Raw genomic sequence first — 16975 nt, 5'->3', positions numbered from 1 at the left:
AAACAAACAAACAAACAAAAAAATAAACAAAAAAACAAGGGTGCAAGGAATACACTGCAAGGAGGAGCTAGTTCTTCAATAAGTGGCAGAAAAAAAAAGCTCAAACAGAATCAAATTAGGCTTTTATCTTATGTAATATTCAAAACCCAACTCAAAATAGACTTAAAAAGTAAACAGAGTGAAACTATTGGAAGTTTTTTGTTTTGTTTTGTTTTTGATACAGAGGACTTCTTGTTTATAAAATTAAAAGCATACATTTTCTCTCTTTCTTTCTCTCTGTCTCTGTGTGTGTGTGTGTGTGATGTAGACCACAATAATCTTTTTTTAAAAAGATTTATATTTATTTATTATATGTAAGTACACTGTAGCTATCTTCAGACACCCCAGAAGAGGGCATCAGATCTCATTAGTGATGGTTGTGAGCCACCATGTGGTTGCTGGGATTTGAACTCAGGACTTTTAGAGGAGCAGTCAGTGCTCTTAACAGCTGAGCCATCTCACCAGCCCCCAACCACAATAGTCTTGAACTCACAGAGATCAGCCTGTCTCTGCATCCTGGATGCTGAGGATTAAAGGCATGCACCAGCATGCCTGACATTTATTTATTTATTCATCCAGTCATTTCTAATTACAGAAATAGAAGAATATGCCATGGAATTGCTGTGTAAGGTAAGAAATCTCTTCAGTAACACCTACAGCATCGTTTCCATCCTGAGTTTCTCCCTGACATGAGCTAGGAGCACAGGTGTCCATCTAGACCCGAGGGAAGCACAGTGCGTAGCTTGTGTGTTGACTCTCACTGAACACAGAGGTGATAATTCTAAATGACAGCCAGTGCGTATAAAGCATGGTGTGTCTCCTGAATAAAATTAGGCAGCCTGAGGTTGCTGCCCACAGCCAACAAGTAATAGATCCAGATTTGAAGCCTTCCCTGCTCCACTCCCTCCATCCCATCCTGAGCATTCTCAACCACCAGCTCTGTGTGTAAACTGTGGCTTCCCTGCCACAGATAAGCTTCCAGGCAAGGCTGATCTCCTGCCTCAGTTTCCCATCGGTAACTCTTCCTATTCAATATCTTGCTCAGGCCTCCCGACCAAATCCCCAGGAATCTACTCTCATCTCTCATTCCACTGATGGCCACTCACCTGGCTTCATACTTTTTTCTATTAGAATCTTCCCAGGATGGGGTATACTGGGTTGCTCCAAAGAACCACACTCCTGCATGGGGTCCTGAGATCAGAATAAATGAGATGAAGAGAAAAATTCCTATCCTCCTCTCTTTGAGCTAGCAATAGTCGATCCACTACTAGGAACTAGCCCAGGAGAACTAATGATGAGAGAGCCCAGACCCCACTATTCAAAGAAGCCCCACCCGAGGTAGCTGCAAGTGGAAACAGCTAAGCACATGGGCTAATGACTGGGTGGGTGCCACACCATGATCCGTGCACTGGAGGGTTACTTGGCCACACAGAATAGTGAAGCAGTGGACCCTGTCCCCACACGAGTGAATGTAGAAGCTACTAAGTTAAGCAGAAGCCAGTTACAAAAGCCACACACCGTGCAACTCCATTTATAGGGAGTGTCAATACGGGCAATCCAGAGGGAACTTAGATAAGTGGCTGCCGAGACACAGGGGAAAGAGAATGGAAGTGAAGCCTGTTGGCCACAGGGCTTTCCTCTGAGGCAGTCCAAGTTTTCTAATACTGGATGCTGGTAACAGTTTCACAACTCTGATTATACTAAACCCGTTGAAGTGTGGACTTTAAAGGGGCTAGTTATAGGGTATGATTTATTTTTATAATGCTCCGTTTTGAAAAATTACCACAATAATTTAATGTAAAATTGCATTTTAAAGGCTGAAATTGGCTTCAAATATGAGGTCAGAGAAAATGGAATTATGACTCATATCACTGCTCATTTTCAGGTGCCTATAAAGCTTTCTCACCACAATTCTAATACCTTGTGAAACCATTTCCCTCAACTACAACTCCTAAATTTGTGTGACAGTTCACCATGTGACTCATAGTTTTTCTAAAGCTGGGATCTCCTTTTATTTAATCTTTATCTTTAATTCACAAGTGATGTGTTCTGTCACACATAACGAGGTATTTAATATCCACCCTAGAACAGTCACGTCCAGGTAACTGACAGATGCGTGACCGCACATAATCATGACATTCACGCGACATCTTTCAAGAACATATCATCACTGATTATAGTCATTGCTATACAGTAGGTCCCTTGAAACTTACCTACCTCTCTCTAGTTGTATATACTAGAGCAGTAAACAGAATCGATATATTGGGAGGTTTTGTTTGGATTTGTTTTTGATAAAGAGGACTTCTTGTTATAAAATTAAAATTGCATTTTCTCTCTGTCTCTCTGTCTGTCTACCTTTCTCATGTCCACTGCCTCAGCCTCTGCTGTTAGCCATTCTTCCATACTACCTCATAGATAACCGTTTTAGTCCTCATAAGAATGAGCCTCTCTCTCTCTCTCTCTCTATTTCTCTCTCTCTCAGCTTATTTTATTTTACCATCATGTTCTCTACATTGCTACAAATGAGCTGATCCCCCCCTTTTGCATGTGTCCAGCATCCCTTATGCATATGTGCCCTTAATGTCCTGCATCTTTCAGCAACTGATGGACACTTGGGTTGACGCCATCTTTTGGCTCCTGTGAAAATGATTTTTATTTTAGGATGGGAGCTTTTATTCTACCCATAAGCCTCCTGTATATTTATAGCCTTGGAATTGCACAGTGAGAAGGCTGGATGAAACATAGCAGTAATATCTTTTAAAGTTCACTGGTGTTTGGAGATGTATCTACACACAGCTGGTTCTTCTACTGTGTGTAGCTTTTGGTGTGGGAGTTTAACCTTTGCAGGTCAGGCTCTCGAGTACAAGATGCAGTGAACGGCTGGGGCTGTGTGTTTTACAAGGTTCTTAGGATCCAAGTGTGATTCTCAGCTTGTGGAGACTGGAGAGGACACTGGACTCACTCTGACCTCTATGATGAACTAGAACGTGGAAAGGAGCAGAAGCCTTGTACTTCAGTGGGGTGTGCCACTGCTGAAGATTTCTAGGGATCTCTTGAGTTCCTAGAAGAAGTAGCAGAATATGACGGAAGATGTTTGTGGGCTTCTCCAGGACAGAACCCATGGTTTCTATCAGAGACTGCAAGATCTCTCAGGACACAGAGGGACCACTGTGGTTCAGGAAGGAATAGGGGCCCCATGGCATGAGTTTCTCTGGGACTAGTGCTGACAGTGTATAGTATAGAAGCAGGCAGCTAAGCTTCTCACCACCTTACCTGTCTGATGCCATGTCCATGTGCTCTTTTTTAAGGAGATGGTGACTTTCCTGAATAAGCTGGTGAGTCATTCCTTCAGGACAATCTCTCTGGAGAATTCTGTGTGATCTCGGTAATGAAAGGAGAGTTGGATGTCTTGGGGGTACTGACTGCTGGTAACTATGAGCAGAGAGGACCAGAAGAGGAGACACATAGGCTTTAGGCAGTGGCGGGGGAGAGGATCTGTCCCAAAACTAAAGAGAGCCAAGGGTGAGGTTGGAGTAGGTCTTTTTTGCTAGTCATTAAGGAAAAAGGAGGTAAATCCCTTTGTTGGCTTCCATACACAGAGAGGAACCTTGAGTATCAAGGGAAAGATGTAGGGGAATAGTTTTAAAGTTTTTATTTCACAACTCATAAAAACTTGAGTCCCTTCTTACAAATCTCAGATCATTACATGGTGATGTCATTGTTGGAAATGTCAAATTCCGTCACAGTAATGAAAGCCAGCGGCCACGGTCATCTGCAGAGTGCATGTACTCTTCCCCAGACTGCTCTGTCATGTCATCTGCCTCACAGCACTAGGCTGGAATAAAATGCAAACACTGCAGGGTGGTCTGGAGAGAATGAAGGTTCTGGGCCAGTAGCAATGGAGGGAGAGAACAGGGAGCCTTGGAGCAGTGGGGTCTAGCTTACTAACTGGGTATAGGATGAGGAGGATGATGGCTGTCTCCACTCCATGGGATTGAGTCTGAAAGTGGTGTGTGTGTGTGTGTGTGTGTGTGTGTGTGTGTGTGTGTGAGAGAGAGAGAGAGAGAGAGAGAGAGAGAGACAGAGAGAGAGAGAGAGAGAGAGAATGAGAGAGAGAGAGAACTCGTGGTTAGTCTCCTGCCTTTAAGGAGATTAGTCATTCAAAGCCTAGTCATTTACAGAGACCAAGTTGGGGATGGGGGATGTGTGAGAGGTGCAGTTAAGAATGGTACATGCCTTTGAGGGGCTCCTGGGTGTTCCCATTGGTGTCACTGGGCTTCTCAAGTGGAGCCTTTGGCTCTTCACTCCCCATTCTGGAAACCCATCTTCATCATGTCTCTTCTTGTTTCTCTAGGGAATCCCTCAAGCAGTGTTCATTGGCCATGACTGGGCTGGCGTGCTGGTGTGGAACATGGCTCTCTTCTACCCTGAGAGAGTGAGGTAAGCAGCCAGGTGCACTGGGATTTACTAGGCTGGACTTAGAGCCCCCCCACACACACACATACCCAAGAACTGCACATGCTTCTCTGCAAAATGTCTAGACAACAGTACGTAATAGGGAAGGTAAACACACTAAGCTACTGAGCTCCTAGGAATGGTCTCTGACCTAATGATTGACAAGGCAAGTAATTCAGAGACAGGGTGTCTTGTGGGAACTCAGGACTGTCACTGAGTGGGTGGATAAAGAGGCAATAGAGGGTTCATAGACTCAAATCCTTAAGCAGCAGGTAAGAGTTCACCCTGGTCAAACTTCAGAAAAATTCGGCCTTTAAATGGACACTGTGACACATGCCTGTAATTCCAGCACTTAAGAGGCTGAAACAGGAGGATTGTGAGTTCAAGGTTACCACAGGTTACAGGGGGTAGGGGAGAGACAGGACACAATTCTATGCAAGACCGAGGGACAAATCATGTCACCTCCTAGGCCTTGGTTTCTTCAACTTCAAAGCTACAACTGGAAATTGTAGCCAGACCCACATCCTGAAATGCTGTGCGGTGTGCAGCTTCCGTGGCATGGCATGGTCCCCACCACAGCATTCAGCCATTATTATCCAGGCTCGTTTGAGAGCTTTTGGATGGCCTGGACCCTAGCAGGTGAAGTGGACCTTGTGACTACCCACAGCTGAGCCGGAAAGCAGCAGTTAGTGCTACTGCCTCAGTGGCAGGTGAGAGGAATATAGACAATAGCCTCTGCATGCCTTAGTTAATGCAGTCACTCCTCACATGATGAGATTTCGAAAAACAGAACCAGAGAGTGCTTCATTCAGTTAGCCATAGTGGGTTCTTGACCTGGCCTGCAGGTCAAGTTATTTCAGGGGGAACGAGGAGGGTCACAACCTGTGAATAAAGAATGGGCGAGAGAGACGACAGGACTCAAGGAAGCATTGCTTGTCAAGAGCCGTTTACTTGGTTGAGCAGAGCATATTTAAAGCAAAAAGCAAAAATCTTGGAGGGAGGGGGAGAGGAAGGAGGGAGAAGGATGTTTACAGGATCCTCTGGTACTAAGGGGGGGGAGTCGTGGGGGGGGGGAGTTCTCAGAAGTCATGGTACACTGAATGTTTCTTATCTCAGGGCCAAGCTGGATCTTGGAGAGCAGGATGTTTATTCCAAGGTGCTCAGCCAGCTGGGGCAGAATGTTTTTCTCAGGTCTCTGGGTCAGGATGCTTTTCTCAGGTCTCTGGGTCAGGATGTTTTTCTCAGGTCTCTGATGGTTCCCAACAGGTTCTCCCAGAACCCTGGCTTTTTTGGCTAGTCTGGCTGGGGAGCTCTCTCCAGATCTGTCTCTCTCAGCTCCCACAATGCAGGGGGTTGCAGGCACTTGTAGCCATGCCTGGCTTTTTACGTGGGTGCTGGAGATTTGAACTCACATCCTCATGTCCTTATGTTTGTAAAGCAAGTGCTTTTACCCACTGAGCTACCTCTCCTGATCCCTTGTAAAACACTTATAAAGTGAATATATTGCTGCTACACACACTCACACACACACACACACACACACACACACACAGTCCTTCCTTCCCTCTTTCTCCTGTTTAATTTAGACTGCAAATAAGAGTTTGGTTCTTAAAGATTCAGATTCACCAAAAAGTTACCTTATAAGCATAGTCCAGTGCTATTGAAAATAAACCAATGGGAACACAGCCATGAATGTGCTGTGTAGCTTAAAGATGGCCGTATATACTGTTTTACTTAATTTAATCTCTTCCCAACAAAAATTCGGAGCATTTTACTGGCCAAAAGGAGGTTTTTGCCCAAATAGCAGACTTGAGTGAGGCATCCCAGCATGCCCTGGTCTCCAATTCCTGCTGTGTTCTATCTCAGGCTCCCTAGTCCTTATTTCTGTACCTATTGTTTCCTATCATTCCCAGAAAGGTGTGTGTGTGTATGTGTGTGTGTGTTCATATATGTGTACATGTGTAAAAGGCAGGTAGGTTTTTAAAAAGTTACAATTGAGTGGGAGAATCCACTAGGTTAGGAATCAGAGTTCTAATACCACTCTCCCATCCATTGTCGGAATGAGACATTGTGTGTATAATTTTCCCACTTGGGCTTCTCTTTTGACCTGAAGTGTTCTTTCTGAGTCATGTCTGTCTCCTCAACAGGCTTGTTGTTTTACTGTTTCTTATTCCTGCAGGGCCGTGGCCAGTTTGAACACTCCATTTACACCACCAGATCCTGATGTGTCTCCCATGAAAGTTATCAGATCTGTCCCAGTTTTCAATTACCAGCTGTACTTTCAAGAACCAGTAAGTATGGGACACCAGGAATGATGATGTCAATGCTGTTGTCTTCCTCTTCTTCTTTCTCCTTCTGTTCTGCTCCCTCCGTCCTTTTCTTCCTCCCTCCATCTCTTCCTCCTTCCCTCCACCCTTCCCTGTCTCTTTCAGTTTATCCCTGCCTCTTAAATATTCTGAAGCATTAGGTAGAAATGACTTTGCAAACAGGCTGGGGCATACTGACCACAGATCCAGTGGGTTCTTTGTGAGTAGGTGAATATTTCTCTGTGTCTGTCTGGGTGGCCCCAGGCTGAGGAGCGGGAGACAGTGCCAGGCTGGCTTCTGCTGCTTCTGTAATTGTGTGGAGCAGGGTGCTGAGTGCCCACTTGCAGCTATTGCTCTTGGGCTCTTGGTAGGAACCTTGTACTCTGCTAGCTGACAACTGAGCCTTGTGAAATGGCACCAACTACCAAAGAGCCCCTCAAGAGGCGTATTGGAGTGTGGGGTTGTTCTAGGCATCAGCACAAGTTCCACAAAGATGCTTTTCAAAGACAGCCCTGGACTATGCTCATCCTTGTGATGGGGTCTGACACTACATTAGACAGGGGCTTTCTGAGAACACCATGAGTTACCTGATCAGAAATAACAAGAGTCCATCACCAATGCACTCTAACCAATGAAGTGCACAGCCCAGCACCAGCTACTGTGGCAAGACTTCTGAACCAAGCAGGCACTTTGCTTGCCACTTCCTTGGTTTAGCAAATCTGGAGTTTTCCCAGAGGCCATGGCTCCTTCAGGAATCCCCACCTCCTCAAGAAGCCCTGCTTCCTTCCACCTCCACCAAACAGCTCTGCCTCCTTGATCCCATATTGCTATGTATGTGGTCCTGGTTTACCTTGAAGGCCAGAGCTCACTTGACTCTTACAGCGTTAGTGGGTTGCCCTGCGGCACAGTAGGGCTGAACCAGTGTTCTCAGGAAGGACCCCACAGCCACAGGCATACAGTCATGTCGTGACCATGGTCCTGAGCCCTTGAACGTTTGAAGAGGTTATCTTGTTTGGTTCTGCACGTTGTGCCCTTTGAGGTAGGATGACTCTGGGTCTGTGTGTGCCCTTGCACAGAAGAGGTGGGGACATTAATCATCCTCTCCATGCTGAACTTGCAGTTGGAGACTTTTTTTTTATGAAAGTCATGTCGGCTTGTTGATTACGAGCCTGCTCATTTGTAGTATGCAGTTACAATGGAGAATCAATGGATGCCACCTGCAAGGTGATGTATGTCAGGCAAGAAATAGCAACGGGAGGCTGTAGATTCACAGTGATGGATGAGGGCCTGCCCAGCCTGTGAGCACATTTCGGTGTCAGGGATCTTGATGAGACCGCCACAGTACTCTGATATGGTGCTTAGAAGAGTAAACAGATGTCAAGGGCTGGTGAGGCTCAGAGAACACACGAGTAAATAGTTCTGTCCACCCAGAGGAAAGTCCATCATGCCAACAGGGAGGAGGAATAAAGGTGGGGCCAGAACAGGAGAAGAAAAGCGGGCTTCTGTTCTTGGGTGTGTAGGGAAAGGCTGCCTTTGAGAAGGGGGCATCTTCACACTGGGTTTGGGACGGTTGATTTTGTTTTCTTGGGTGACATTCTCTACTCTCAGCCAAACTGAAATAGAAACCAGGGCCTAGAGTGAGGCTCTCTTTTCTCTTCCTTGTCCCTTTATTTTCTCTGTCTCATTCCACCTCAGGCTGCTCCCCAACCCCACATACACCTTGCCTTGTTTCATCCTTATTTCTTCTTCCTATTGACAAAGCAACGTATTAGTGGGTGTTGAGAAAAGGCTCAACAGATGGGAAAGAGGGCAGGTAGGAGTGGAAATAAGGAAGGAATGTGAGTCAGATGTTGACTGCAGCCAGACTTTGAAAATCTGTTTTTGGTGTGCCCCTGTATATCTGGTGGGAAGTTCATCTCCTTTTTCATGTACCAGCGAAGTGGGAAAATCCTTTAGCTGTAGGCATGCCCTTGCTATTGGTCCTGTTTTGTGCTAGTGTTATTCCTGGGCAGCGGTGGGAACTAACTGTATGGCGTCATCAGCTGTGGCCAATATTGGCTAGTGCTCTCTATGCCTCTGTGGCCCAGTCATATCTTTGGCTTCTGTTCTGCATCAACTCTAGACTTCATGTTCAGCTGAAGCTCATGAGTATATGGAGGGAAAGATGCCTGGTGTAAGCAGGTTGGTATGTGACCTTCTCTGCACTGGGCAGGTACTGTCATGTGTGTCTGGGGTGTGGGTCCACTGGAGGATGTTGGTAAAATGAAGTCTGGCTCTGTGGAGTTGCTACAGACCTGCAATCTAAGCACCTCCCCAGGTGAGGAGATGCTCCCAAAGCCAAGCCTGAAGCAACAAGACCCATAATCAAGTCTCCAATGAATTTTTGAGGATTCAGCAAAAGTTACAGTCTCTTGTCCACAAAGGGTCATACACACTACCCAGTTCTGTGGCAATTCCAAGATGTTCTAGAATTTCTGAAGGCTACTGTCTTAGTTAGGGTTTTACTGCTGAGAACACACTCCATGACCAAGGTAATTCTTATAAAGACAACATTGAGTTGGGGCTGGCTTATAGGTTTAGAGGTTTAGTCCATTATCATCAAGGTGGGAGCATGGCAGTGTCCAGGCAGGCATGGTGCAGGAGGAGCTGAGAGTTCTACAACTTCATCTAAAGGCTGTTAGGAGAAGACTGGCTTCCAGGCAGTTAGGATGAGGGTCTTAAAGTGCACGCCCACAGTGACACACCTACTCCAACAGGGCCACACCTCCAAATAGTGCTGATCCCTGGGTCATGCATATTCAAACCACCATATCTACCCTAAGTATACCCAGCTGTTTTGTTAGGAGACCCCCTCTCTCTCATCTCATTGGCCTGGGGCTTGTTTGTATAGATCAGGCTGGCTAGTATCAAGCTCTAGAGACCCACCTGCTTCCACCTTGTGATGACTGGGTAGCAAACGTGTGCCACTTCATTCAGGTTCTTCACATGGGTACTAGACACCAAACTCTGGTCCCCACTCTTGTAGAACAAGTACTTACCCACTGAGCTGTCTCTCTAACACTCCTGTAGGAGAGGCATTTCCCATTCAAGGTGCAGTGTTTACCATGGTTCTCCTCCTCTAGACCAACAAGGCTGTGCATCCCAGCTCTCTCCTCAACCCTTCCTCCACCTGCACAGCCAAGTCCTGCTCCAGTGTTTCCTCCCTGCCTCAGTAAAAACAAGCTGTTGCCTTTTGGGCAACCGGAGTCAACTGCCACTTGCTTTCTGGTCCTTGCTGCTTATTCGTGAGGTGTTTGCCGCCTGCCCAACTCCCCCATGACTCTTTAGCACATCGTGAAATTAAAGTATTTACAAGATGAATTAGAAGACATGAACTCTTTCCAAGAAACACCAGATGTAATATTTCTGATATTTGACAATATTTGCAGTGGACAACCCTTCCTCCACTTTGCAGGGGCATCTCTGTTTTGTCATAAATAAGCTCCTAATTATGTGTATTAAATTTAAAAAGATGATACAGAGGAGAACTATGTAGAAGAAATGTTGGAGGTGTATACCTCTGTGCTCCCCTCTACCTACTTGTTCCTCATTCCTGCAGCCTGCCATCCAGACCACATGCCATTTGAGAGCTTGTTGTAGCCTATAATAGATAAGCAATTATCTGTAATAACACTCTCATGAGACAGAAGAACCTGGTAATTTATTACCACCAAGGACATGTGTCCCAGCTCCTAACAAAGGAAATCAGCTGCCCTGTTCTTAGGAAGATAGGCCTGAGAGCATTCTGAAAGTCTGTACCAATTTAGGACCACATTGAAGATGGTTGAAGTAACTACAGTCAATTGAGAAGCACCAAAGGAAGCTGGGAGCAGAGACATCTCACTACTTACATTCTCAGAGCCTGGCCACCACCTTACATCTGTATTAACCTTTTTGATTACTGCAAGGCATACCTCATAGTTGGAATCTGGGCATCATCCATAGACCCACCTCCCTGGAAGCACCCTGTTAGCATATTATATTCTATTTTAACCTTTTTCTAGCATGCATATCACAATAAAAACATTCAAGGAATAACAATCCTAATAAAATGTTAAATGGGCTAGATGGGACATGCATTAAGGCCTCCTGGCCTCCAGTCAGATGGGAGAGGGCTACAGTTTCCAGGGCATCTTAAAGGGATCTTTAATTTTCCTTTTTTGGGGGGGTGGGTGGCTTTTGGTTTTTTGAGATAGGGTTTCTCTGTATAGCCCTGGCTGTCCTGGAACTCACTCTGTAGACCAGGATGCCCTCAAACTCAGAAATCTGCCTGCCTCTGCCTCCCAATGCTGGAATTAAAGGAATGTACCACTACTGCCCAGCTTAATTTTGATTTCTTGACTGTTTTAGGGAGTGGCTGAGGCTGAATTGGAGAAGAACATGAGTCGGACTTTCAAAAGCTTCTTCCGAGCCAATGATGAGATGGTAAGAGGTGGGAGATGGGATGTGTGTGTGTGTGTGTGTGTGTGTGTGTGTGTGTGTGTGTTTTATAATTTTGGTTTGTGAGCTTATCTTTAGTGACATTTAACCTGTACCAGTCTGTTTGTTTGGACTTTGGACCCGCTTCCTTGGGTGGTTCAGCATTATTTGTTGTACACTCTGCTGGCAATACCAACCCAGGCTCACGTCTTTGTGTCACACCACAGGAGTTTCAGATCACATGAACTGTGTAAATACAAAGTCGCATATCTGCAAAGGCAGGCCTCTGATAGGATCACATGGATGCCTTTTGGCTTGATCTTAGTGCTAAGCTGCAGCGAATAAACTTTGTGTACTGTGGGAAGGCCTTTCCAACTTACCTTTTCATGGATACTTCTGCACACTAAGGAGCCCTGGGTTGTCACATTTTCTCTATGGAAGGACAGGGAACTGTTCATTCTAATTCCTCCATCACTGTCTGTAAGTCTGAGCTCTTGCTCCCAATGACTGGTGAGCCCAAGCCAGTACTCAAATTTGCAAGTGCCTGCAGCTGCTGAGGATGGGAGTTTCAGCCCCGCCTTCTCTGACCCTGAGAGGCCCCTTTGCTGCCTTTCATGTTTATCCTGTGTTATAGCATGGCCCCGTTTACTATTTTACTTTCTGTGATTTCAGTTATTCTTGGCTAACCATGATCCAATAACGTCAAAGAGCAAATTCTACAAGGGAAGTATAACTTATAAATTGTGTGCCACACTGAGAAGTATAATGAAATCTCACATCATCCCACTGACGTGAACCTGCTCCGTGTCAGTAGGGGGTGAGGTGGGGGGGGTCTGTAATTAATTATTGTTTTAGCATTGGCTGTCATTTCTGATTATCTCATAATGGTGCCTCATTTATGAAGCAAACTTTAACATAGATGTCATGTACAGGATATGCATGGAGCACACAGGATCCAGTGTTCTGTGCTATCCTGTGGTTTCCGACTTGCATCCCCTATATATTTTAACACATGTCCCCACATGAAAGAGTTCTCCTGTGGTCCTCATGCATGTGAGTTCTTCTGCATTAGTTGCAGTCTTCTTTTGCATGACTTACATCCTCTCTAATTTCTTTTCCCACAGGGTTTCCTCACTGTGCATAAAGCCACTGAAATGGGTAAGAGGTGTCCCTGGGAGGGAAGGGACAGCAGGGCCACATCAGCAGAATGCTAATGCTAATGGAGTCCTGTCCCTTCCGCCTGTGAAGAAGTGCTAAACTTGCCTTCCTGTTCTGAGCTTCAACATAACCAACAAAGATCCCCTGATGATTAATGGTGTTACTCTAGTCTACCCCTTAGGGAGTTGTGTTGCAGTACATCTCCAACGCAAATAAGCCCAGGCAATGAAAACACAACTCAATTAATATGAATACATGCTGTGCACCTAGATTGGGCAGATCTACCACTACACTACCATCTTGCCCATATAAAAGACCCCTTACAACTTGCAGTTTCTCCAAGCCAAGTGCTTCTGCTCCACTTTCCTTCTTCCTCTTCCTCAGTCATCCCCTCTCTCTCTCCTTTTCTCCCAAAACTTCAGCTCCACCTTCCCCTCTTTCTCTGACCAATCACCAGCTCTATCCTTTATAAATTAAGGTGGGAAGAAGGTTTACAGGAAATCACCTGAGTGCTGCCTCATTCCTTGTTCGCAAGCCTTACAGGAGAGCAGAATTAATGTCGCTTATCAGTCCCAGGGCTATCCACAACAGAGTTGAGTGTTAAAGTCCTAAGATGCTTTGAGGACTTGGACAGAGTATCTGGCGCAGGCCTCTGATGATGGAATTGTAGAGATGCCTCTTGATTTCTTCTTAGTACTAACCTTTCTCTAAAGGACCCTACCCAGGATGGAGAGTGGGCTGCTACAGTCACCAGTGTGTGCAAGGCAGAATGCACTAGATCCACCTAAATCTCCCACTGGTCCTTCTACCCTGAGGTCCTGTACTGGTCACTGTTCCCACTCATAAGGACCATCTTGGTCGCCTTGCTGAATGCACTCCTCCCCTACCGAGGCCCTCATATCCAGCGCCAACCTCACGAATGCTTACTTCAGTCCTAGCACTGCCTCCTAGCCATTAATCATTTGTATCTTAATAATGGTGGTCACTGACACTTCTACGGCTGTCACTGTGACCTCTCGATTACAACTGGAAGAAGTGAGTCTCAGAAGATTGACCTACATCAAAAGACCAAGCTGGGACCTAATCCTAGAGGTCTTCTCCTCTGAAGATATCTGCCTTCTTGCCTGCCTTCTTTTCTTTTTCAGCCCCTTACTAGTTTGTTGATTCCATGTTCTGAGTGCCTGGCTGGGGAGGCCTTGGCTGGGGTGCTGCCCACAGAGAGCTCAGGGTTGTGCAGGGAGGCAGAGCAGCAATAAAGAAGTCAGACATCCAGGTGGGAGGCGGTGCTCCGAAAGGACCAGGTCCCAGTGGGACAGGAGCACCAGCTTGGTCTCCTACTCCTTTGACATTTAGCATCAAAGCCCTGAGTGACTGTGTCCTTTGTGTCTAGTGTTGTAGAATAAAAATGACGTGTTTGTCCCCAAGGCACCTTTAAGGGCATTTCCAGGACACTGCATACCTCGGAAGACAACATGACATTCTATAATGAGATCCCTGCAGTAGGGTGGAAGCCAGCCCCAAGGAGCTCAATGAAGAGAGAGAGGGCAGATGGGCAGAGATAGGGCACATGAAGCCTTCACTCCAAGTTCAAATGGGGCAATATCCGCAGGGAATGAATGGCAGCTTTAGAACGAGTGGCCCCCAGCAGGAGAGAACGCAGGTATCTTTTTTTTGTAGGGGGAATCCTTGTGAATACTCCAGAAGAACCCACGATCAGCAAGATTACTACTGAGGAAGAAATAGAGTTTTATGTACAGCAGTTCAAGAAGTCTGGCTTCAGGTAAAAAAGAAGGGAACCCCAGACAGGATGGAGGGCTGGTCAGCTGTTAGAGGATGGAGGTAGTTCTCTACCATGGCCCCTGTGAGCACTATAGTGACCCATCTGTGCCACCATAGTGACCTGTCTGTGATCGAATGCCTCCAGTGCCAGGAGGCTCATGTATAGCTTCCTCTGTGGTATCCAGCTTGTTCTTTCTTGTGTTTATTGACTTCCCTAGATGGCAGGGGTTTTTTAATTGATTTGTGGCCATAGCTCCTCCAAGAATTAAGACAGCTCTGCATTCTGTCCTCAGAAAAGCAAGAACCATGTGAATGAACCCAGATGTGCATGTCTTCTCATTATTTCTTATCCACCATGTCCCTTCTTGTTGGGTTTCCTGGGGCAGGAAAGTGGCTTCTGGGTACAAATGAGCCAAGTTCCACCCTCTGGTTCATTTCTTGAAGATGAGGATAACCTGTAAGGTCAGCTTCTCTTTGCCCCCAGATCATGTCAGAGGCACCAGCCTGGTGGCAGAGAGTTCCAGTACTCGGCCTCGCGGAGCAAGCGGGAGCTGTGAACAGGCAGCATTTGTCCAGGGATCCCACTCGTGTGTCCTACAGCACTCACTGCCCCTGGCATATTTATTTCTGGCATCGTGGGTCACTGTGGGCCAACAGTGGCCAAGTCCTGGGTACTCACCTGTGTTACTGTCTGATCCTCTCCTCAGAGGTCCTCTGAACTGGTATCGGAACACAGAAAGAAACTGGAAGTGGAACTGTAAGGGGTTGGGTCGAAAGGTGAGCACTGTGACCTCCTGCTACACACACACACACACACACACACACACACACACACACAAATATCTCATCACACACATACATTCACACATACATACCTCATCACACAGACACCTAGCACACACAATACCAGTCATATATACACACACATACACCAGTCATACATACACACACATGCACACAGCTTACACAAGCATATCAAACACACACACATACCAGGCATACATACATACACACACAGACACATAGACACACACACACATATACAAGTCATACATACACACACACACCTTACACAAACACACCAAACACACAGACATCAAACACACACACACATATACTAGTCATACATACACACACACACAGACACACACCTTACACAAAAACATCAAACACTCACACATACCTTACACAAAAATACCACACACACACACACACACACACCTCATTACACAGATACCAGACACACACACACATACCAGTCACACACACACACACACACACACACACATATGCAGTGCCCTCAGAGGCCAGAAGAGGGCATCAGATTAACAGGAAATGGAGTTACAGATAGTTGCCAGCTGCCTTGTGGGTACTGGGAACCAAATCTGTGTCCTTGGAATAGAACCCAGATCTTCCACAAGAACAGCAAATGCTCTTAACTGCTAAGCAATCTCTCCATCTCCTGGCATATCTTTTTAAATCAAAAGGAGTCTTGTCTTTCATCAAGGATATCTGTCTTCCTTCCTCGTGCCGTTGAATCAGTTTTATGAGTTAACAGAGATTCAGACAAGCTCAGCTCTTCCCACCCTTCACACACACACACACACACACACACACACACACACACACACACACACACACACACACGGAACTGCATTGCTAGATCCAAATTCTGATGAACCATCCCTGAAGAGCTTGGTGGAGGCAGAGGACAGGACAGGGCAAATGTCTTCTCATGGGATGGGGGTGAGGGCTGTTGGTGGCAGGTACCCAAGGCATCCTTCCCTGGGCACAGATGGCATCAGGGTAGCTGAATGCCAGATTCCCTTACTACCTGTTTCCCCTCAGATCCTGGTCCCAGCCCTGATGGTCACAGCTGAGAAGGATTTTGTACTCCGTCCTGAAATGTCCAAGAACATGGAAAAGTGGGTAAGGGCATGACCCTGCACAGTGGGCATCAGAGTGTCCCTAGAAGAGAACACTGGTACCCAGAGGACGACATCCCCATGAGGCTCTTCGAAAAATGGACTGTGGGAATCATGGAGGCCAGGGTGCCCTCCCAGATGGCCTCTGCTGTACCCACTGACCCCAGTCAAGCCCTATTAGTGTTCTGCTACTGATCTTCCTGCATGGGCTTTTCTTTCAGATCCCATTCCTGAAAAGGGGACACATTGAAGACTGTGGTCACTGGACACAGATAGAGAAGTAAGGAGACTGGGGTCCCAGTGAGGAGGGTATACTTCCCTGGTCACCTGACCTGTGAGTGCTACAGGCTTACTTCTGCCCAGCTCAGGTCTGCCAGGACTTCTCAGTCATACTGCCTTGGCGAGAACAGTGGGTCAGACGGGTTGACCTGCCCTTTCTTTCCCTTCCAGACCCACTGAGGTGAACCAGATTCTCATCAAGTGGCTGCAGACTGAAGTCCAGAACCCATCAGTGACCTCCAAGATTTAGCCCATGGCATGTCCTCTGCTGGGGACACATTTTAGTTTCTGGAATGCGACCTTATCCACAGCCAGCAGCATTGTTCTTTTGCCAGCCAGTGATTTTCTTTGAAATGAAAATGATCAGATGTGATGTAATTTTAGATCCAGAAGAGAGTGTGTGTCTAATTCTTTTGAGGATGACTGTATCATCAGAGAAGAGCTCACACCCCAATAGGAAGGTGTGGGGTAGCCCAGTTTGTACCTTTGCAGCCAAACCCAAGCCTGCTCTTTTTGAAGCAGCTGATCGGAGAGTAGGGACCTTCATTCAATAAAACTAAGACCTCGGTGCTCCAA

The 16975-nt window shown here is 46.3% G+C and overlaps 1 protein-coding gene across 3 annotated transcripts in view; it reads left to right on the top strand.

Annotated features, from left to right (window-relative positions):
- Ephx2 (epoxide hydrolase 2) overlaps window positions 1–16975 on the top strand; it is a 37835-nt gene extending 20860 nt beyond the window's left edge. Inside the window, exons 9-20 of one of the 3 annotated variants that reach the window (XM_031361525.1) lie at window positions 635–669; window positions 3348–3374; window positions 4394–4479; window positions 6674–6785; window positions 11190–11264; window positions 11931–11981; window positions 12383–12416; window positions 14094–14196; window positions 14903–14972; window positions 16044–16124; window positions 16342–16400; window positions 16571–16975. In XM_031361525.1, coding sequence (XP_031217385.1) covers window positions 635–669; window positions 3348–3374; window positions 4394–4479; window positions 6674–6785; window positions 11190–11264; window positions 11931–11981; window positions 12383–12416; window positions 14094–14196; window positions 14903–14972; window positions 16044–16124; window positions 16342–16400; window positions 16571–16649 — 812 coding nt within the window. In that variant the 3' untranslated portion in view covers window positions 16650–16975. The remainder of the gene's footprint in view (window positions 1–634; window positions 670–3347; window positions 3375–4393; window positions 4480–6673; window positions 6786–11189; window positions 11265–11930; window positions 11982–12382; window positions 12417–14093; window positions 14197–14902; window positions 14973–16043; window positions 16125–16341; window positions 16401–16570) is intronic. The other 2 variants (XM_031361526.1, XM_031361527.1) reach the window with 2 other exon arrangements.

Source organism: Mastomys coucha, unplaced genomic scaffold, assembly GCF_008632895.1.
Source record: "Mastomys coucha isolate ucsf_1 unplaced genomic scaffold, UCSF_Mcou_1 pScaffold9, whole genome shotgun sequence".
Taxonomy (NCBI): Eukaryota; Metazoa; Chordata; class Mammalia; order Rodentia; family Muridae; genus Mastomys; species Mastomys coucha.
This window is presented reverse-complemented; position numbering and strand designations above follow the sequence as displayed.